Raw genomic sequence first — 22,637 nt, 5'->3', positions numbered from 1 at the left:
TTTTGAGCGCACACACACACACACACACACACACACACACTGAGTTAGAGGGCAGCGATGGGTGGTTAGGCTTTGGCTCCATGCTCAGTTGAACAGAATGGGGCCGTAGAGATGATCCATGGGTGATTATGTCTCTGCTAATGGGAGATCATTTCCCGCTTAGCTGGTCATGCTGGAGATAGATGGGACTTCACACATACACGAACACACTCCCGCTCACACATGCACACACACCTCGCTTTAGAGGATGGAGGGGGTGTTTGTCAGTTATGGTGGACAGGTAGTGTGAAGAATGGAGAGACAAGGAAAGAGAGGTGGCAAGGGGGAGAGAGAGGACAACAAAACAGCTTACCATTATTGCTTAATAATCTTTTTCAGTTGTACGATAACGTATCTGTTACAGCCGTCTTAGTCTGTGTTCTGTCAAATGGCGATAAATAACTCAAATGAGCAGGGTACAAGCATAGTGTTTCCAACGACACCGTATTGCATGACTTGGAAAGATATTGTATTGTATTGTAGGGAGCTTGAAGACCAGGTTGAAAAGGAATGGTTGTATTACAAGAAAGGAGTCAAACTGTTCAAACCGTAAATATTAATATGTAAAAAAATATTCAGCCTGTTCGTCACCGACACTCACTGTGATCCCCTCTGTCTTCGCCAGAACTTCTCAAGAGTGAAGATGCAGGTCACCATGTCTCTGGCCTCGCTGGTGGGCAAGTCCTCAGACTTCCAGGAGGAATACCTACGACGCTCACTTCGCACCATCCTGGCCTACGCAGAGGAGGACACCGAGATGCAGAACACCCAGCTGCCCTCACAGGTATAAAACACGACAGCGTTACACTGCTGACATTGATCGGATCGTAACCTCACGCCTCCTTCTTGTGTTTGTCTGTGATTTCAGGTGGATGAGCTTCTAAGAAACCTGAACAGTATTTTGTCAGACACAGTGAAGATGAGGGAGTTCCAGGAAGATCCTGAGATGCTGATGGACCTCATGTACAGGTGAGACGCACTATTAGCATTGAAAGGCTGCCTCTTTGTCTCTTCCTGTCAACAGTGTCTCTCTCTCTCCGGTCTACTCTACTTCTCTCAGCACCCTGTGGCTTCTCTCTATGTTGTGCTGCTGGTTCCTATTTCTCTGTGGTCTGGGCTGTTTTGTCTCTATTTGGTGCCTTCACTATGGTAACCATGTGGTAGCAGTTTAGTCTCCTGATCTGGCTTTGTGTATATGCAAATGCAAACAGTGTGTGTGTGTGTGTCTGTGTGTGTCTTTGAGAACACGAAGGGGAAACAGTGGGACAAAGAGAGCATACATGTGCTGTGTGTTGATTTAGGCACTTTACCTCAACATGCCCTAATGTCACTTACATGTGCCATTCATCATGCACATTTCTGTTTGGGTTGTGGGCCCAGTCACCTGGTGAGTGTTTGACGACTGCACCGAACGACCCGTTAGCTTTACACACTTACCTAGACGCACCCCGACGTTTACCTCCAAGCTCCCGAACACAGAGGTCATTGACGCACGAGACATTTGGTCTCCAGATGCTTGAATTCATTTGTATAGCATGGTGACTCACCTGCTGTATAAATACATTCATTCAGAGCGTTTCAGATTTATTCCCATGCTGTTAGGCTAATGATTATTCATGTGCTCCGTGAACAGGAAAATATTTTCCATATTTTTTTGTTGCCCATAAAAACACTAAACGACCAGATTGCTTTCACGGCTGCTGTAGTTACTCTCATGCACACATTTTGATTTGACATATTCACTCTTTATATGGCGACTTATTTATTCCTGTACTCTAGTTAAAAAAAAAAAAAGCTGTCTGGGTGACTTCACGGTTCATCTGACACATTCTATGGAGTGCAACATTTAATTCTAAAACGGTCTAAAAAAAAAAAAAATGCATAAAATTGAACCTGTGTAAAAAGTTAAATAATTTGTACAATTACACTCCAACATTTGCTTTCAAGACGCACACATTTGCATGGGATGATAGTGTTGTTTTCTCTTTCAAGGTACTCAGTGGTAACTCAGTGGTAAAACTCACTGTTCAGACCGGATCACGGATCAGCACAAAAGAAAAAAGGAGCAAATATAACTTTTAGAGATCCCTGATCACGTTTTTTTGCCGCTGGTAATAATTTCCCATCAATGATGATCCATATTGTTAGATACAGGTTCCTTTGTTGTTTGATTATAGCAGCTGGTCTCAAGGCTCCAGAAATTTCCCAAAATTCATTTAAACCACTCTGAAGTCTGTGAACTACCAAAAACTCTAAATGTCATCTTTTACTTTGTTATAGTTATTTATAGAGTGTTTTTCTTAATAAAAACACACAATTCAAATGATAAGGAAATGAAAGATTGTAATTTTTATGGATTAAAACAAATCTTGTCATTAGTATTAGTATTAGTAGTAATCTATTATAAGCTGCTTAGTGAAAAGTCTTCTGGCTTGTTTAACATTTTAAATGAAGTAGATGAATGTTTTTTTCTCTCCTGATTCAGTTCTTCAGTTAAGAATATTGCTGACCTCCTTTTTTGTGTTTTCTATACAGTGTGTTTTATTATTATTTATTAGTGATGTACATTTATCTATGTTTTCTTGCATTACAAATGCATTTAGCCTTTGTTGCAGTTGAGACTATTTGTCTATTTGTAACTGGCTTATGCCAAAATATATCAACACAAATGCGTCATGCCTGCAGCACCTAAATTAACAAACTTTTTTTCAGAATTTGTTTTTGTTTTATTGTTTGACAGTGTTCTTACTCTCTTGTGTTTGTTGCACGGTGGTTTTGTCTGTTCTTTGCTGCCTTCTTGGCCAAGTCTGTCTTCAAAAGGAAATGTTAATCTCAATGCCACTTTTGCCTGGTCAAATAAAGGAAAGAAAAGAAGAAAGAAACACTACAATAGCCTCCTTCTCTTCCCTCCTCAGAATAGCGAAGGGCTACCAGACGTCTCCTGACCTCCGTCTGACCTGGCTGCAGAACATGGCAGAGAAGCACAACAACAGGAAGTGTTACACTGAGTCGGCTATGTGTCTGGTCCACGCTGCTGCCCTGGTGGCCGAGTATCTCAGCATGCTGGAAGATCACAAGTACCTACCTGTTGGCAGCGTCACCTTCCAGGTAGAGAACACAGATACAAAACACCAAATTAGCAAGGAACTAATGAAAAAAAAAAAAAAAAAACACATCTAGACTGAAAGAAGGAACAGTTACAGCCACACAAATTAAGCATTCAGCGTTTGTTTGTTGTGACTGTTGGTTGTTTTGTTGAACAGAGGCAAACCCTTCCTCTCTCAACACGCCACATCACACATCTCCTCACGGATTTCTTCCAAATTTGGCTGCGTGTGTCCAGAGGGGGGAGCTGTACTCTCAAAACGTCAACATATCAATATGGTCCCCTGGTTCCACTGCTTAACACAACGCCTTTGAAGTTGAAGGATTGGGTGGGGGGGGGGGGGAGAAAGAACAGACTGTTCCCCCGAACTGACAACAGAGTTATAACAGTAACAGTGATGATGGTGTTATCGATGAGCTGTGTCGCACACATTACCTCTGTGGCGCTCTGGTACAGGACACTCATTGATTGGAGGGTCATCAAATTAATTCCATTTCCCACTGTAGGACATCTCCTTTTAAAGTCAGCCATGTGATTGATTATTTGATTAAGAGGGCTAATTGATTGATTAGCTGACTGATTTTCTCCTCAGAACATCTCCACCAATGTGCTGGAGGAGTCGGCGGTGTCGGATGACATCCTGTCCCCGGACGAGGACGGGGTGTGTTCGGGACGCTACTTCACCGAGAGTGGCCTGGTGGGACTGTTGGAGCAGGCTGCCGAGCTCTTCAGCAACGTGAGACCATGAAGCTGCACTCATGTTCCAAATTCATACTACATACTAATCACGTTTTAATATATATATTTCCTATTCTATGTGTTATTTTAGATAAGGACCAAACTGTACTTCACCCACAACCTTAGAGTAGGGTTAATGCAGTAGCTATCAAGTTAATAGTTAACAGTAAGAGTAATCAGAGTTAGTAGTATGGAACTGGGATACAGTAATGTTTGAGTCGTTAATAATAAATATTGGGGCTGTCATACTATCGAACATTTGTTAGATGCAAATATTTCCTCTTTGTATATTGTGTGTGTGGTCGCGCTAACCAGCAGCGGTGGCTGTCTCATCAGGGTTGTCTCTTCGAGGCAGTGAACGAGGTCTACAAGATCATCCTACCCGTCCTAGAGGCTCACAGAGATTTCAGAAAGCTGGCATCCACTCATGACAAACTACAGAGAGCCTTTGATAACATCATTCAGAAGGTAAAACCTAAACGGCGCTGCAGGGGCGGCTTCATTTATTCAGCTACGGTTAACGTAGAAATAAGAAAGACAGTGGGGCACTGTAGTAGGTCATGTAGAAAGATCTATGGCAGAATGGACATGCATTTAAAAATCAGTTGGTTACCTATATTTTATTTATTCAGGACACAAAATAATGTCCTTTAGAAGGACTTTACAATAACTAAGATGCTTGAAAAAGACAATAAATACCATTGTTGTGCTCAGCAAGAAGAGTATTTTTTGGCTTACAGACATAACAAATGTTTTGAATAAACTCTTCAAAGTGTTCTTCATAAAAGGCGATTAACGTAATGAGAAAGAATATGTTACTGGTGTTGCATTGATTAGAGAGCAATATAAAATCTCCTCTTTGCTTGCCTCCAGGGCCACAAGAGGATGTTTGGAACCTACTTCCGGGTGGGTTTTTATGGGGCCAAGTTCGGTGACCTGGACGAACGGGAATTCATTTACAAGGAGCCAGGGATCACACATCTGCCTGAGATATCACACAGGCTGGAGGTACGAGAGAGGTGTGTGTGTGTGTGTGTGTGTGTGTGTGTGTGTGTGTGTGTGTGTGTGTGTGTGTGTGTGTGTGTGTGTGTGTGTGTGTGTGTGTGTGTGTGTGTGTGTGTGTGTGTGTGTGTGTGTGTGTGTGTGTGTGTGTGTGTGTGTGTGTGTGTGTGTGTGTGTGTGTGTGAGAGAGAACTGATATGCATGTTGTGAATTAATGTGTAATTGATGTGGAGTGAAAAGGGAAGATGGTGCCTGTCTGGACTGGTGGAATCTCATAATGACTTTGAGTTGAACACAATGAAAGAATGCAAGACTCACAGTCATCCATCTGTTTTCAGTGAGTTTGTAGAGAGAACTTGGACTTCATTTAAAAGGAGAAATAATGTCACGAAGAGTAATACAATGTCAGCCTCACTCTTGAATCAGCAAAGTCAACGAATCAGTTGTTTAATGACATTTAATGCTTCTTAAGTGTTCTTTTAACATTTTATTCTTCAATGAATAGCCTTGAATGACATTGGAATCTGTATGATATTTGCATAAAAGTCATGAAAGACTATATTATGCACTATACTGTATGCTAACAACATAATTTTGCCCACTCCTAGAACTTCTACAGTCAGTGTTTTGGAGAAGACTCATTTTTGATGATCAAGGACTCGACACCAGTGGACAGAAAACAACTCAACCCCAGCAAGGTAGGTGACCCCACTAATGACTGCTGCTACATGTCTGATCCAGCTGGTGGAGTTTAATCTTTGCATTGTCATATACTAATGTTATATTACTAATAACATTTAATAAATATATATATATATATATATTTATATATATAAATATATATATATATTTATATATATAAATATATATATATGATGTATAGTTGTGAAGTTGGAGCTTACTACACTCAAAAAAGTATGCATGCCTAAAGTAGACATCATATATGTATGGGAACAACTTATAATGTATATTATTTATAAATCATGAGAGGAGCGAATTTGTGCTTAAAAATAAATACTTTCGATAAATCATAACTTTGTTTTGTACACGAGTTGTTGAAAACATGCACAGTAAAACAAGCACAATGTAGGCTAGCCTTTCATCTTGGATTCAATGTTATAAGTCAGCTACAATTCTTAGAACAATACAAACATTCAGGCTGCCTCATGTGGCTTAAAAGTGTACTGCAGATATAAATATGAAATAAAAGACTATGAGAGAGACTGGCCCCGACCCGGTCTCTGGGAATGACTGAAATAGAACATGCAAATTTAGATTTGCAGAAACATAAAAAACTGTGAGGTGTATTTCCCTTTTTGTCTGTCAGTAAACAGTAAACCACCTCTCCTCTCCAGGCATATATCCAGATCACTTATGTGGAACCCTTCTTTGATGACTATGAGATGAAAGACCGGCTGACAAACTTTGAGAAGAACTTCAACCTGCGGCGCTTCATGTACACCACGCCCTTCACAAAGAGCGGGCGGCCACGCGGGGAACTCTACGAGCAGTACAAGAGGAAAACCATCCTCACCACCATGCATGCCTTCCCCTACATCAAGACTCGCATCAACGTCATCCAGAAAGAGGAGGTAACGTAACGTGGTGTAAAGCATCTAACAACTTTTTTTTTTTTAGTACCGTTTCTCCACATTTTGATGATTGCAGCAATTCATTTGTACAATATTACCTCTCTCTTGCTTCCAGTTTGACCTGACCCCTATTGAGGTGGCCATAGAGGACATGCAGAAGAAGACTAGAGAGCTAGCAGTTGCCACACATAGAGAACAGCCCGATGCTAAGATGTTACAGATGCTGCTTCAAGGCTCTGTGGGAGCCACTGTTAACCAGGTACGAGCAATTCTATTTTACAGCACCCGCTCCTATTATAGCTGAAATGATCACTTACCTCATGCTTAACCCACTGATGGCTGTTCTCCCAAAATGATGGCTCTTTGTATCACACATAGCCCCTTTGTCCCCTGAGTGTTCCTTCTTAATGTGCACGGAGGGGGGGGGGACCTGAATAATTGAACTCTATTTATCTTATCACATTTACAGTTTCCATTATATTCACAGAGTGCAGGTGGGAGACATGACAGCGATCACACATCAAAGCCTTCACCCCGTCCACAACTCTAATCCGTCCTTTGCTTTTCGCCTGATTTAGTTAAAACGTCAATTCATGGCCCTTCTTTCCTTTCATGTCCCGGCTGCACGGCATGCCGAACCGGAGGTCCCTTTGATCTGATAGCTTCCAGGTCCTGCCAGCCTGGTGAATGTTGGAGTAATGATGAAGCTAGCTACAGCGTCTCCGCTCCCTCCCCCCTATATGCTTTATCTTCCAGCGTCTAATCTGACAGGTCCCTCGCTCCGACCCGATGGTTGTATACATAACGCTAATGCTCAGCAGCTCCGTAAACATATAACTCTTGACTGTAATCAGCACAGGAGGCTGGCTTTCTGTGTGTGGGTCTGCAGCTCAGACCAAGGACTGAGGCCCAACGCGCTTATGATGCTAGTCAGAGCTGTTTAACTGTGCCTGTCGTGATGCAGGCACTCTGCGAGCGTGCTGTGGTTTTATGATGAATATAAGTTAGGATAACAAGATCTCATACTGGGCAAATGGTGGGTGTATGCGGTGTTAGCGTTGACATTAGCCATGCAGGAGGCTAATCGTGGCTCCTTCTCTGATCTGATATCTTCCTCATGTTCTAGTTCAGCATCTCGGGCTTGCATTAGACATTCAGTTAGGAAGTCGTTTCCCCCCGCCTGAACGAGGGGCATTCGGATCCCTCCTTTGTTCATACACTCTCGAACGCTTCCCCTCTTACCTCCTCTCTTTCCTTCCTCCTCTCTGTTTTTGCTTTCTGTTTCTTTGCCTCTCTAACTCTGTCCCTTTGTTTTTGTCCCCCCCCCCCCCCTGTTTTAGGGCCCATTGGAGGTGGCCCAGGTCTTCCTGAATGAGATCCCAGCGGACCCGAAGCTCTTCCGTCACCACAATAAACTCCGCCTGTGTTTCAAAGAGTTTATAATGAGGTAAGATACGATCAAAGAAACACCACCTAGTGACTCCATGCAGCACCAAAGTCATGCAAAAATGAGGAACAAAACAAAAAACCTAAAGGAGTTCCCCAACTATTTTACTTAAATTTGCATTTCTGCTTCCCTCTATTGTTACCAGTGGCTGGTGCTGGCTCAGTAGGTGGAAGTGTAGAACAATACTTCAAAGAGATTGTTGAGTAGAAAATTCAGTATGTTTGTGAGACTTGACTTGAAGGAGTGAAAGTCTTCTCCAGGATGCTCTATATATATATATAAACATCATCACTGGTGTCGGTGTCGGATGATGAAAGAGCATCGAAGACGTCTGTGACTGATGGAGACTGATTATCCTGCAGTTTAAGCAAAGCGTCAGTCGAGATGCAGAGATGGAAACGATAATCTGCACTAAAGTGCACACCAGATGCTCGTTAAAGAAACCAAACATGTACAGTAAGAGGGCTGTGAAATAACATCACCCATCATCACAGAGGACATTTTTTCATTTCCCAAATGATATGGAAGATATTTTTCCTCATAATCACTTCTTCTTGAATTGCAGAAGTTTATTGTTCCCAAGAGTTTCATTATATTTAGAATATTCAGAACATAATTTAAAACCAGCCTAACCCACAGCAGTGTGTCTTGAGAATATGCTGATTTTGTGCAGGAGACGTGTGTCTTTTGTGCAGACGTCTGTGTTTGTATGCGTGTGCTTTCATCTCGCGGGCATTTGCAGTTTGCCTCCAAAAGGTGGTTTTCATTTTCTTCCCCTCATGTCACATTCCAGTTGCCTTGATTGCTACAAGCAGGTTGGCAAATATTTACTCTAATTTCATAAAGAGTTTTTTTCCCCCCATCCTAAATCCAGCCAAGCTGGCTCTCGACCCTTTTGTCTGCCAATCTTCTTGACAGTGGTGTTCGAATAAAATCCATTCAAGAAAACACGATTTTAAGAAGTTGGTCATCTTATTTCCCCACTGAATTAAATATCTCCAGTCATAAAGACATCAAACATGTCATCTTCTGTGCAACTCTTTACTGTTAACAGATGCACTGTAACGTTCTGGGTAGGTTTGCATTATGTAGCTGCAGCAACATAGATATGAATCACAAATGTATGCAACATCTCCCGATCTCCTCATTCAGCGTTCAATCATTCATTTCAACAACTAAATTTAGTTAAACTATGAAACAATCTTATATTGTTGTGAATTATGTACCACGTACAGAACACATCTGTACATGGTACATCAGGAGAATTCGTTTTAAAACATTGAAACCAAGCAATCAGATAGAAAGCTATATATCCGTAGATGTTTTTATGGCTTTCTCTTGTGTCCTTAATGCTCATTGCCCAGCGTATTTACTGTATACTGTTACAGGACATTGCCGTTTCCATATTACCCTCTTTAAAAGCCAAGAGATAAACTCAGACATGTGTTTTTAATCATCTCAGTCTCTCTTATTTCCTGCTCACTGCTCTGTATGTTGGCCATTACACATGTCATGATAGAGGACCGCGGGGAGACCCCATTCCTGCCCTCAGCTCTTAGTTCAGCTCAGTTCTTATAGTGCTTGCATTAACAAAAGACATAAGGGAGAATTGCATTTTATTTGTTAGTCATTTGTGATTTGGGGATTTACCTCCGCTGTCCCCGTTTTAACTGCGTTCTGAAACAGCCTCGCGGGTAATTTACAGTTAAACCCACATTCTAGCTGAGGTACTTGGAAAGATCCAATATAGGAATTCCTTACGGCCAAGTACTTTGTGAACTCGCATGTAGAGCTCTCGCATGCAAAAGGACCCCAATTTATGTCAAGTAGTTACAGGACGCTATCGGTAGGAAACAGTGCAGTGCATTTCTGAAGGCTTGAGGACAGGGAGGGGATTACCGCAAGGTTGTTTTGCATAGAATCGTTGTCAAAGCTGTTTTTAAGTTATTGCATTTAGAAGGTCAAGGACTACATTTAACTCAGTTTTTTTTTTTCATCTCAGACAAAGTCATTTAATAACACAGAGTTTAAAACTGACTCCACGCTGCTCTCTGTCCTGTAGGTGTGGTGAGGCAGTTGAGAAGAATAAGCACCTGATCACATTTGACCAGAAAGAGTACCAGCAGGAGCTGAAGAAGAACTACAACCGGCTGAGAGAGAACCTGAGGCCGATGCTGGAGAGGAAGATACCCGAGCTCTATAAACCCATCATCAGGCCTCGGCTGGAGAACAGGTAAACACAACCCAGCAGGTCAAACAGACGAGACTGTTTTGACAAGAGACAGCGATGGGAAAGGAAAAACAAACTCATATCATTTATCTTTTTCATCACTGTGTTTGATTGCTGAACCCAAAGACAAGTGAGAACAAATGGAACTGAGCAGAGATCCATTCACAGCGACCGCGTCGCCTCTACAAGTATTGATGGCTGAACCGGAGCCACAGTACACAGATTGAGTGCTGAACCGAGGCCACGGCCACAGTGTACCCTTGAATTAGAAAGGACTGATTGCTCACTAAGTGCTTTTATGATCGACCGTGGTAATCTTGATACATCTTGCAGTGTGTTGCCATGCTGAGGGATGAGCATGTGCTTCTAAGGGGTACTTATCCCCCAAATTTAGATTTTTCCATCAATTACTCAGGAATGTGAAGAGAGCTTCCAAAATCAGTTGCTTCAGTATTCTTGATCACATAACCGTGGATGAGGACTGATATTAACACCAACTAATTTATATGAAAATGTTAATAAAATCAAAAATATATATCCCCGTTGATATTGGATTTTTTAGTTTATTGCCAATATTGAGTATTTAGAGTTAAATGGATCTGATATTTATACACATGGCAGTATAGTATATCAACTCATATTGCTACACACACACACCAATATAATGGCCCGCATTGATACAAAAATTCCTATTTTTGTGCCGTGCTCATGGAAACATTTACCGTACGTCTCTACTGCTACACCTACCTGCCCTGACCTTTCGTCCTCTTCCTCATCCTCCTCATCATCTTGAGTTTTCCACATCTTCCCTCATCTACTTGTCCTCTCTGTCTCACAGGGATTCCTTCAAACGTCTAAGTTTCCGCAGAGCTCAGGAGGAAAACTCCTGAGATGCCACGACTCGTCTGAGAGAGAGCGAGAGAGAGCGAGAGAGAGCGCTACAGAGAGGAAGTGGAGGCCGTCACACAACCGAGAGAGGAGACGAGATGAAACGAGGAAAGGAACTGCTGGTGACACCCTTTTGCAATCCTCTGCGCTGGAGACGCACATTGTGTCCACAATGGAGGACTCGGTTTCTCAACAGTCCAGCAGTGCTTATTAATGTCTGCTGCACGTCCACTTTTATGATTTCACTGTTGTTTGTTACAGGAGGCAAAAGGTGAGTGAGCACATACAAATATGGAGGTGGGAATCTCAAGCAAAGTGTAGCTGTTTGAGCATTTCACTGTAAAATCTTCAGATGCTTTGACTCTGTTGATTTCCTTTTTTTTTTTTTTTAAGATAACTGCAAGTCCTAATAATGCTGCAAACATTTCCTCTGGGTTGATACAGAGGCAGACTAGAGTTCCTCTCTGAGGCCCTTGCTGGCCCAGGGCCTGTGTGTGTGTGTGTGTGCCAATAATGCTTGTGTCCTGTGTGTATGTGTGTAAATGGATGTGTGTTTATTTAGATCATGTTTGGAGTCGATGATTTTGGTGCCATACTGAAGTCACTTTGTACTCGGTGATGATAAATGATTCTGTTTTGTGCTAAAAGGCCTCTGAAATTCCACTGGGCGTCTATGCATGAAATGTGCCAGTTAGAGCAGCAAGAGTATTGATGGATTTGTGCACTGGAAAAATGGACACAATTTCCTGCGTTAGCTCTTAATGCCATTCTTTTCTTAATGCTGTTGAACGGACAGTACCTGACCATGTAGCTAATGGAAGAGTTTAACTTATTGATGTAATTACACAGGAGATAGATAGACTTACTGTATCGGAGGCTCTAAATCACACATGGCTTATTTCTAAATACTCATTTTGTATATAGTAGTAATACATCAGATAGTTACAAAGATGTTTACAAAGGTGTGGAAAAACTATTTTGCATTTTATGTAAATGTATTTTTTAGATAAATAATAGCAATAATGATATGAATTGGAAATGTTATTCAGCAGGCAGGATTCAGAGTGTACTGTAACAATCTCAATGTATGTTCCAGTAGTTTCAGTACCTGTAAATAGTCCACTTCCTACGATACACAGAGTGCCAAATTGAATTCCTCTTTACTTACTGAAGAACAGAGATACTAGAAATGCAACATTTTTGAAAAGTCACTCCACACAGCTGTGCTTTGCAGTGCGCATTATGTTTACTCATTCCAGAGGAGAAATGTACTTCTGCTTTGCAGTATTGAATAGTGGCAACCTGATTTCCTTTGACATCCATGAACAGCTCACTCTGTGATTCAGTAATGTAAATGTACTTGCCATTTCAAAAGTGTGTATACACTTTTACATACATTAATACTCATTTGAATATTTTTCGCTCTGTCGGTACATCTGTTATTTATGAGCTGTTGAATGTTTTTAAATGGCTAAATAAATGTATTAAGTATTAACTCAAATGTATACCTATTTTTGAAACATGCAGTACATTGCTGAAAGTTGGTGTTATAAAATACATTGGTGGCATTCAATCTCTGGAGATTGCATCTGTTTCTTTATCAGTTATTTTTATGTTTATACCTGTTTTAATAAATGTGGAATTATTACTTGTCATGCATTCTGTGCTATTGAAGAATTCAAATAAAACTTAATATATGCACATTTGTCATTACTGTGCTAAGTGACTCTTCAAAAACTATTTCTTTCAAGAAACGGCCTTTAAAAAAATGTTAATATCAATATTACAGAGCTATATCACTTGCTTGCTGGCAATTGATAAACTGACGCAACATTCGCAGAATAAATTTCCAAGTTATCAATATTATTTTAATTCAACTATATCCATTTTACTGGTGATTTTTTTCAGTAGGCTACTGTACTAACTACTGAGTTTAAAAGGCGGGAAGAACTCGAGGGGATCAAATACAAAAACTACAAGCTTCGGCTGTCGCGTCGATGCGACGTCATCACTGCGCGACGTCTACAGGACGGACACAGGTTTGTCGTAGATTTCATTAACATCAACAAGCGAGTGCTTATGAGTCCTCAGCGTCATATCGACAGTTGTTTTGAGACGCATTGCTTAAACCACCGTGAGCTACGGTGGAGCTGGTGATTATTGGCGGCACCGCTGCTGTAGTCGTGAACCTTGAGTTGTGAATGACGGAGAGCAGACTTGTGATGCCAAGTTAGCTCGAACTCTCTCGAGCCGTACCGTCAGTGAGCTTCACTCCACCGAAAGGTTTAAAAACTTTAATTCATGACGACTCATCTATTGTGAGTCACAACGTGTTTCTGTGCTGTCAGCTCCTCTCAAACAGACTTAAATAGTTATATACGGACTTCAACATGTCTGTGTATAACGTTACACGTGTCAATCATCACAGAACTTTTGCTCTGCAGCCTGTAAATTAAAAACAAAGATGAAGGCTACCCCTTGATGAGGGGAACAGTCACGTTTCGTTGTATCTGGTTTGACTTTAGTGTGCATGAAAGGTAATTCTCACCTGTTTTGCCTGCAAGGACACTTGCCACAGTTATCTTTTTCACAAAGTTAAAAGCCTGTTTCTATTCAATATCCATCTTTACTCCACTTAGCTCATAGCGACCCATTTAAACACTCTTGGAGTCACTTCTTGTCATTCCATTCTATAGTAACAGTATTCACATATGCAGTGAACATACTCACCGGTCTACAAGTGAGTGTGTTACTATATAATCACAATAAAACAGACGGGTCATATAAATCATTTTAGCCAACCTCTTACAGATTAATGACAGATGATATTGCTTTTGTTGGCTTCGTCTCGTAGCTGTAGATATTATCCTCTTGTTTTTTATGTACTCGTAATTTTACGAGTTTACTCCTGCACTGAATAACCTCTGAGGATTTCCTGCTGTAAATGGTAATTGCAACTCTGTCTTGCCAAGCCTGCTTCATGCCTCAAGCAGCCTAAATGGAAGGATTGTGACTGTAAAAAGTAAAAATGTACAGCAGGAGAGCTTTAATATAGGCTTAGCTCTTCCTGGTGCCGGGGCTACGGTGTCCTGCTCGTAAAGTAACTTACTTATACCTCCGCTTCATTAACACGGATCAAAATGCGATCATGAAACGGTTTTCCTGTCTGGAAACATTTGTGGAATGTGTGAACAGATTGAGTTTGGCATTCAAGTTTGAGTTGAGCATACAGACCCTGACAGTTTTGGCTTCATCGCAGTACACTGGCAGAACATTCACAAGCTAAAGTAAGCACCTCCGCCCACAGGAAGCTATAGAATGTCAACTAAAAGTGTTGACCGTAACTTACACAAACACACACTTTTTACCGTTACCCTATGAAGGATAAAAGGTTTGTAATGTGGAAACGAAAAACATAATTAAAATAAAGCTTTATTTTTGGTCTTTCCTCTTAGGTTGAACCATCCTCTGCTCAACTTTGACGCCGTTTGTGTGACATGGAGCCAGACGAGGACCTAGACCCCCACACAGATGACCTTCCACTCCGAGCCAATACTAACCACATACTTGTCAGACACTACGTGCTGGACCTGACTGTTCATTTCGACAGGAAGGTCATCGGTGGTAGTGTCGTTCTGTTCCTGGAGCCCTGCTCTGGATCGGGGACTACGGCTGAGGATGATGCTGGAGCTGGGACCAAAGAGGCCGGAGTGAGTCAGGGTGCGTTTGTGTGTAGATCTCGCGGTGTGGATGAGGCGGAGGATGGTACAAAAGGACTTGGGGAGACTCCGACAAGGAAGGAGAAGAAGTTTGGCGCTCGAGAAAGAGATGCACCTGAATCTCAGGCTCTGCCTGGCAGTGGTTCGGCGCAGACTGCAGCTGAAACCGAAAACATTCAGTCTTCACATTCGTGGGAAACCACCAGTGACGGTGATTTCACCTTATCGCTGGACTGCTGTGACCTCGACGTGACGAAGGTGGAAGAGGTGGACGTCACCCCCGTGTCAGCCACGTCTGGCCTCCAGCCAGAGGTTGCATCCGAGTGGTCAGGTGTCAGTTCAGTGAACCCTCAAGCCGCCTTTATTCAGAGCCTTATCTCCATGCCCTCTAGCCGATGGAGGCAGAAGCTGCAGCTCTTCTTGCTGTGTAGCCGTGCCCTCGGCGCTCAGGATGGCGGCTCGCTGCATTTTCGTAGAGACCGATGGAGTTTGCAGGTGAGGAAGAAGGGGGTCCCGTCACCTCAGGAGTTCCCCCGTGCTCTCAGGATCTGCTATGAGACGAGGCCAGCGGGAGGCTCTGTGAGGTGGACCAAAGACCAGGACGACAGGTGTGTCTCGAGATGCAAATCATTGAAGCCATTAGACTCCCTCTTAAATGCTTTAAAACTGGTGGCACATCTGCTCTGATGTCAGTGTAATATTGTGAGCTTGACATGTTAGAATAGATTAGAGACACGCTTCAGGCTGTTATATTCTGTGAGTGTGTGTGTGTGTTGGTGGATCCTATGAGAATTGTAAGAGGGTTGTTTATAGTTTACCTTTGTTTACCCTTCCAGGGTGTGTGTTTACACTGCCGGTTCTCCCATCAACAACAGAGCACTCTTCCCCTGCCAGGAGCCGCCTGTTGCCATGTCAACATGGCAGGCAACAGTACGGGCCCCCAGTGAGTGTGTGGTTCTGACGAGCGGGGAGGAGCCCACTGTACCTATTGAGGACGGGGACACACGTAAGATGTTATTTGGCAAACATTTTGTGATCGCCAGGAGGAGTCAAGTCGATTTTATGAATGTAGCCCAAAGTACCAAATGTGCTTCATTCTGAACAGCATGACACACTTTCTGTGTCTAGACCTTTGATTTGTTACCTGACTATTTGTGATGCAGGTGTGGATGAGATTACTGCAGCTGTACAGGTTGTTGACAACTGATTTACAGAATTAAAAAAAATCCTAAATTGACACATTTCTGTGATTGACATGGAAAACGTTAACTGCGTCTATCGACCAGTACTTCGATGTGTCATCTTAAAACTTGTCATGAGGGATATGGATCGCTTAGGTTGAAATAACAAGATGTAAGAATAATAATATCGTGATGATATTAGTGAAGTGAAACAATATGGCATTTCAGTCCAAATGTTTCCTTCCTCTCCATTTCCCCACCTTTTGACATTTCCATCCCGTCTCTCTTACCCTCCCTCTCCTCTCCGCAGGCTCCTTAATCTGGCATTGCTACGTCACCATGCCCATGCCCGCCTCCACCTTCACCTTGGCAGTGGGCCACTGGCACCAAGTCACAGCGGAAAATCCCCCAGCGTTGGAACGGGGCGCGAGGGACGAGACGGATTGTGACGAGGCGGCTAAACTCTGTGCCGGACCTGGGGAATGGGCCCCGGCTGACCTAATGTCTGGACTTGGGAGCTCCATCAGTGAAGTAGTAAAGGGCCCTCTACTCAAGACTGGCAGGTATTTTATTATTTGTTCTTTATGTGTTATTTTCTTCCTGTAAGACCTCCTCCTCCTCTCCAGACTGTTATTAACCCAAGTCTGGCCCTTCAACATTCCACGATGAAACTTTCCTTTCGCCGTACCAAAAAACGGTGCAGGTGGAGTAAGGGTGATGGATTGGTTGCAGGACTCAATCAGCTTTTTTATGACAAGTACATTAAAGCTTGTACTATAGTACTTTGGGTTCAGTGCCCAGCAGACATTATCTTTGGAGACCGAAAGAGGTAAAGCTCACATCAATTGTATGGAGGTAGAGGATATAGAGTGCAGGCTGGCTTGCTGTGGGCAGGGTTGGGCTGGGGTGTCCCTCTCCACTGGCCAGCAGGTTGGCGGGTCTGCCAGTGGTTTCCAGTAACTCCCCCCCTCCCCTCCCCTCCCGGTTTTCCTCCAGCAGCAGCCCAGCTGTAGCCTGCTGAAGGCCCCAGGAATCTCCCGCTACAAGGAAGGCCTTTATTTCCAGTGAATGGCTGGAAGGAAACTTGGATGTCGCTCGAAACCTTTGGAACGTTCTGGTGCTGAGGACGGATTGGATTTAGAGTGGGATTGCATGTTGGCTAGATATTTTTTGGCATCACTGTGGTTTGCCTTTGTGACGTATGTAGTCCATAGTTCCACTGCTTTCATTTCCATGCTTCTAGCACAGATTGTGCCATATTTGGTTCACCAACTTGAGAACTGTCTACTATTTTAATAATAAAATGCATTAAATTGTCGTTATTAACCTTGGATTCAACTTTTTACCCCTATTTTAATCTGCCACAGCGGAGACCAGACTGCCCGCTCAGACTCTGCATTGCGTTGCTCTTCGCTTGAGGACGAGGGGCCCTTCTCTGTAACTGATTATTCGGGCATGGCGGATGACGGCATCTCTTGTTCCCATGGCGACTACCCTTGCCGATTTACCGAGCAGTCGGCTCGGTCCCAGCGGGTGATTCCCCACCGTGTGTTTGGACCCGTCGGCTTGCTGCAGAAAGCCCAGGTGGAGTTTTGACAAAGAGCCACTGAGGCTAATTATACCTGACAGCTAGCATCAGTTAATGTTGGTGTCATTATGCCAGCGGTTTTCAAACTGCCATCTCTTGGCAGACTGGTAAAAATATGAGACTGTAATCTCATGAGGGCCACTTAAAACATTCCTCACACTCTAAATGAGCATTTCTAGCGAGAATAACTTTAATGTTAAAAGGATTTTGCACGTTCAGTCAGTTCTGAGCTGATGATTCTTGTTAGATGAGTGACGAAAAATGCAGAACAAACTAGGTGCACTTGCCTTTGACTTGATACTAGATCTCCTCTGACCTGGAACACAGGACCATCATTGACATACACAATACATACATGTAAGAGCACATGCATGTACCCACAAACGGTTGTATATCCTACCCACCTGTATCAACATACACACATCTGCTTCAGGCAAAAAACTTGCAATTGTATAGTTGTCGGTTGTTTTGAGGAACTTGTTGCCTTCCTCTTGCAGATGGGAGTCCTGAAGCTTCTGCCTCGATGCTTGGCTGCAGCCCACACCGTTCTGGGTGTCCACCCCTTTCCCCGCCTTGATGTTCTCATCGTTCCAGCAGGGTTCTCCAGTCTGGGCATGGCCAGGTAATGACACCTGGGTCTTTTGGCAGAATGATGTAATGTGTGAACTATGCAAAATGCTGGAAAGATCAAAGGGTAAGGAAGTGAAGAAGACTGAGAAAAGTAGTTGAATAAAGAATTAGGGGAAAATAATTCAAATTCAGAAAGTAAGAAACTGCAGCAGAAAGCAACCTGTGAACACAACAGTGGAATGATGTCATTTTTAAGTTGATATGGCAAATAATTGCTTTTTTACACATCCAGCCGATTCAAAGCAACATTCAAATTAATTTGGGGTCAAGTGTTTATAGCCACCCTTACTGTAATTCCAATATTCACTCTCCTTTTAGCTCTGTTTTGGTCTCCACCAACTCCAGAGGGAAATCTCTGGCTCATAACTGCTAAATGCTCCAGTGTGTTCACCAGCTAGTTGCTAAATCAGTCTGTTTTCTGATTGGTGCTTGGGAGTTTGTTGACAGTGGGTTCTGACAGTTTTGTTTTACTGGGACAGCCGCCGGCTGCTTCTGGAAATGATGCGGATGAGAGCTGTGAGAGTGAACCAAAACAGGCTTTAAAACCAGAATAATTAGCTGAAAGGGGCTAAAAGGCTCCGTAGTGGTGAGTTGTAAGGTAATTATCTACAGGAGTGATACTGCAAGCAACACATTTCACACCACACATAGCCATTTAATCCTTTGTTAATAATATATATAGCAGCTTTAAAGTTCTTCAGCATTTTTACTGTATTCTGCTGTCATTTACAGGCCAATGTTTGGACAATCAACAACAAAGTCAGCACAAAGTCAGCAGTTTGTCAAGTGAAAAGTTTCTGGGTTGCATGATTAATGACATGCGTCACATTTCCAAACCCTCTCGCTCTGCGTCGATCTTCTTCGAGGAGATCTTCCACATTGGAATTCTTCACTGAATTAAAGAGTCCAACTCCCTCCAGACTCTGTTCAGTCACTTGTCATCGCTCCTTTCATCAAAACTGCTTTCAACACTCGTCTGAGCTGCTAGCATGTCCGTGTGTTTCAGTTGGGAGTTTATGACTTATTATTTCTAACAGTAAAATACTCGAGCAGCACTAGGTTGAAGTTAGACAAAATGTAAAAACAGAAAGTTGGCAGACAAAGAAATCTTCAGCCTCTACTTAAATCCTTTTTTTCCATAAAATTGTCTTCTTTTTATTTATCTTTTTTCATTTTCATTACTTTTTCTATTCTCTTGGGGACCCTTAACCCCTTTCCCAGTTCACTACTCCTCCCTTTCCTCATCCCGTTTCTGAAACTTACCACCTCATTCTTCCTTCATCCTTTTTCCTCCACCCCAAACAGCTCTCTTCTCTAAACCCTGCTCTCATTTGTTTTCACATTTCAGCCATGAAGTTGACACTCTCAGTACACTTTTCATCACCTCCTCCAAACATAACATGGTTCTTCCTTCTTCTTTTATTAACTTCTCTCACCCCAAGATCCCAAAACCCTAACCCCAAACCCTGAGCTCTCTTGATGAGATAAAAAGTTAACCTTTTGTGTAGGCACAGCTCCATTCACTCAGCGACCCGGTCAATTGTTTGCTGTATTATATCTTTCTTTGTATTTTACCAGCAGAGACTCCAGGTGCTCTGCAGGCTCTCTGCGCCCCACTAGACATGTGTATATTTACCTATGTATGTTGGTGTGCAGCCAATGGGTTGGTGCAAAGCCACTGAATGACAGATTCATTGTCCTATGCACTAGAGATAATTCTGCTCTGTGTACTTCTTTGTTCCCTCTTTAGCTCCCGTCCCCGTCTCCCGTCTTTTTTTCCCTATTCATCCTCCTTTTATTACCTTACTCTCCCCTCTTTTATTTTGTCCTTAAAATCGGTAATGTCCTGCTTCCGTCACTTCTTCTTCACCCTCCACTGTCTCCCATTTTCCTCTTTTCATCTCCTGACTTTCTGTTTCTCTTTGTTTGCCGTCCTCCTCTGTCCTCCCCACTCCTCTGTACGGTCGATCACTCTCCAGTTTGGCCTCTAGCGTTCTACAATAGTGATAGTTTCCCTGGAAATCAAGTTTTAGATTTCCTCTGCAATATCGTACTTTCAGCTGGCATATGGTATGCCTGTAGATATGACTGAATGCCAGCCGGTAGCCATATGAATGAAGTTAAAATTGAAGCAAAATAAAGACCATCAATGACTGGCCTTTTTTTAAAATTGTGTTGATGGCGTAAACTGATTAGGGTGGTCAGTGAACGTTGTCCCTATGTCTGCGGTCTGCAACCACAGTCTCCCTTTCTCTCCGTCTGTCTTTTTCCTCTCCCCTGGCGGCCTCCCCGGAGAACAGTGACCCAGACAGGATATGAGATCATACCTGAATATGTATTCTACAGCCAGGAGGAGTCTCAATCAGAGACCTTTTGAAGGACCGAGGGCGACAAGAGGGTCGCTGTCTGGACCTAGATCTCAACTTTGCATACTTATATTGACTACTTTACCCGAAGCACAGAGTGCTCTTTGATCTACGGAAAGTCTCTCCCCACATCTTTGGAAATCTGTCTCCCTGCCTTATTTATTTTGAACGGACATCAAGTGCTAACGCTGAGGCTGTTCTGCTGTGGCTGTTGCCTGATGGATGTTTTCTTTCCCTGGTGAGGATAGCTCCCAGGCACTTATCTCTCTTGCCCTGGCTGCTTAGACTCCAGTTAGCTGCAGATGACAGAGAAGAGATTTAGGGCCTTCATTAAGCTTCAGACAGCACCTGCACTGACTCCCTATAAAACCCTGCATGGGTCTCAACCCAGAGTCAACTCACTGCATCCTCCCCTCAGTGCGGGTGGTGCGATCCTGCATGTCTCCGCACTTAACCACGGGTTTGTGCCATGAGGAGGCGGGGAGGTCAACCGAAATGGAAGCGTAGATTGAGATGGAGATGAGAGAGAGAGATGAAGAGGGCAAAGGCGGGGTTCACGACAGGCCCGGCGGACCCCCAGGATGTGGGAGAGGATGTGTGGATTATTCCCAGCAACAAAAGCCATTAGCCCCTGGAAGGACTTCAGAGACTGGCGCTATTTAATCTAGAGATTGGGAGGTATGTGGGCCCCAGTGCTTGGGACCAAGCCAAGCGTAGTTTTTGTGCAGTGCCCCAGAAGAAACAGCAGGAGTTGAGGGGCTATAGGACAGGGAGCCGGGGCAAGGAGGCATGAAGCTGTTACAGTGTGATACAGAGAAGGGAGGGCAGAGGCAAAACGGGAGGGTTCATAGTGGCATGGAGTTTTTATTCTGAGATGCAGAGAGGGAGGGCAGGAAACGGAAAGATTAAGGAGTCAAGTAAGGGCAGGTCTGCATTCAAGGGCTATGCTGTGTACACTGTGCACTCACAGGGCTTTCTTATACACTCACACGCAGGGGCCTAGGCTTACGCAAATGTAGCTTCCAGGGGGTGACGCCAGTCAGCAGTTGATAGGATTTCACATCACCAATTTAAGTTTATTTGATGTAACTATGAGGGCGTCCATCTATTATGTTTTCTCATAATCCCTATGTTCTACTTTGGCTCCAAGAGTTCTTTAGCAGTCCAAGTTATCAACAGATGCACATTAGCCTGCAACAGGCGTACTGCATATGCCAAACAATATCTGCTCTTTCTTTTTGTTCGTACACTTTCATATTGTCTTTCTGTTCCTGTGACAAACCAGACTAAGAGAGTGGAATGTAGAAACACTGCTGTGTGTCCTCTGCCCATGCTGCTAGTAAAACCTTAAAGACATCAAGGAGCCGATAAGGGAGAGGAAGAAAAATACAGTGTGGCTAAACACTGATAGAGGAGTGTGGATGAGGGATGAAGAGGTGTCTGAGAACGGAGGAAACAAAACACAGTATGAAAGAGTTGCTGTTCCTTTAATCCCTTAAAGGTGCGCTACACCACGGCGAGCAGCTTAACGGTGAGAACAGTGCAAACTACGGCAAAAATGCTGACAAAGCAAATAGTGTTTACCTGATTGGGAACCGGAGGGTAGGTCGCTCTGGACGGCCTTATCAGCTGTAACCGCCGTATGAGCGCAGAGCAGAGGGGCAGCTGTGAGCGAGCCCATGGGGCACGCTCACATGCGCTCACGTGCACTAAAAGCATAACGCCACTATATCTTTGATAATCGTTGTTTGCTTTACTGTTCTTTTTTTTTTTGGATGTGTAATCTCCACATCACAACTCAACCACGTCATTTGGTTCCGACTGGGAGTGACAGGAAGGGCACAGCATTTCCTCTGGCTCTTTGAGGCCGAGGTCTGTGTGTCCCAAAGCGCTGGCTGGACTTGTAGGACTAATCAGAGATCACTGTGTTTGCAGCGTGCCCAAAATGAAGACATGGCTGACGTCCCCGTGAGAGAGAGAGCGGTGCTTTCCCCACACTTTGTTGTGAAATGTGTTGAAACAGGCCCCTTAAGGAGTGTGGGTGATGTGGGATTTGTTTTTCTTCACCGTAGACAGGCAGATTCCTGTGCTTGTGTTTGTATGAATGCGTG

The 22,637-nt window shown here is 43.3% G+C and overlaps 2 protein-coding genes across 9 annotated transcripts in view; both read left to right on the top strand.

Annotated features, from left to right (window-relative positions):
- dock8 (dedicator of cytokinesis 8) overlaps window positions 1-12,743 on the top strand; it is a 49,786-nt gene extending 37,043 nt beyond the window's left edge. For 3 of the 4 annotated variants that reach the window (XM_076099728.1, XM_076099731.1, XM_076099730.1), the window contains 12 exons: window positions 665-823; window positions 908-1,008; window positions 2,955-3,147; window positions 3,738-3,881; window positions 4,220-4,351; window positions 4,757-4,891; window positions 5,494-5,583; window positions 6,241-6,477; window positions 6,593-6,736; window positions 7,818-7,924; window positions 9,987-10,157; window positions 10,993-12,743. In XM_076099728.1, the coding sequence (XP_075955843.1) occupies window positions 665-823; window positions 908-1,008; window positions 2,955-3,147; window positions 3,738-3,881; window positions 4,220-4,351; window positions 4,757-4,891; window positions 5,494-5,583; window positions 6,241-6,477; window positions 6,593-6,736; window positions 7,818-7,924; window positions 9,987-10,157; window positions 10,993-11,044 (1,665 nt within the window). In that variant the 3' untranslated portion in view covers window positions 11,045-12,743. Of the gene's footprint in view, window positions 1-664; window positions 824-907; window positions 1,009-2,954; window positions 3,148-3,737; window positions 3,882-4,219; window positions 4,352-4,756; window positions 4,903-5,493; window positions 5,584-6,240; window positions 6,478-6,592; window positions 6,737-7,817; window positions 7,925-9,986; window positions 10,158-10,992 lie in introns of those variants that run through there. The other variant, XR_012956156.1, reaches the window with a different exon arrangement.
- A 318-nt stretch (window positions 12,744-13,061) lies between these two features.
- Window positions 13,062-22,637, top strand: part of aopep (aminopeptidase O (putative)) — a 70,955-nt gene continuing 61,379 nt past the window's right edge. For 2 of the 5 annotated variants that reach the window (XM_076099736.1, XM_076099732.1), the window contains exons 1-6: window positions 13,095-13,325; window positions 14,498-15,369; window positions 15,598-15,767; window positions 16,253-16,505; window positions 17,310-17,526; window positions 18,028-18,152. In XM_076099736.1, the coding sequence (XP_075955851.1) occupies window positions 14,540-15,369; window positions 15,598-15,767; window positions 16,253-16,505; window positions 17,310-17,526; window positions 18,028-18,152 (1,595 nt within the window). In that variant the 5' untranslated portion in view covers window positions 13,095-13,325; window positions 14,498-14,539. The other 3 variants (XM_076099735.1, XM_076099733.1, XM_076099734.1) reach the window with 3 other exon arrangements.

This window comes from Anarhichas minor, unplaced genomic scaffold (assembly GCF_050575085.1).
Source record: "Anarhichas minor isolate MPS153535 unplaced genomic scaffold, ASM5057508v1 ptg000025l, whole genome shotgun sequence".
Lineage (NCBI taxonomy): Eukaryota > Metazoa > Chordata > Actinopteri > Perciformes > Anarhichadidae > Anarhichas > Anarhichas minor.
Note: the sequence above shows the minus strand (reverse complement) of the source record. Positions and strands in the feature narration are given on the sequence as shown.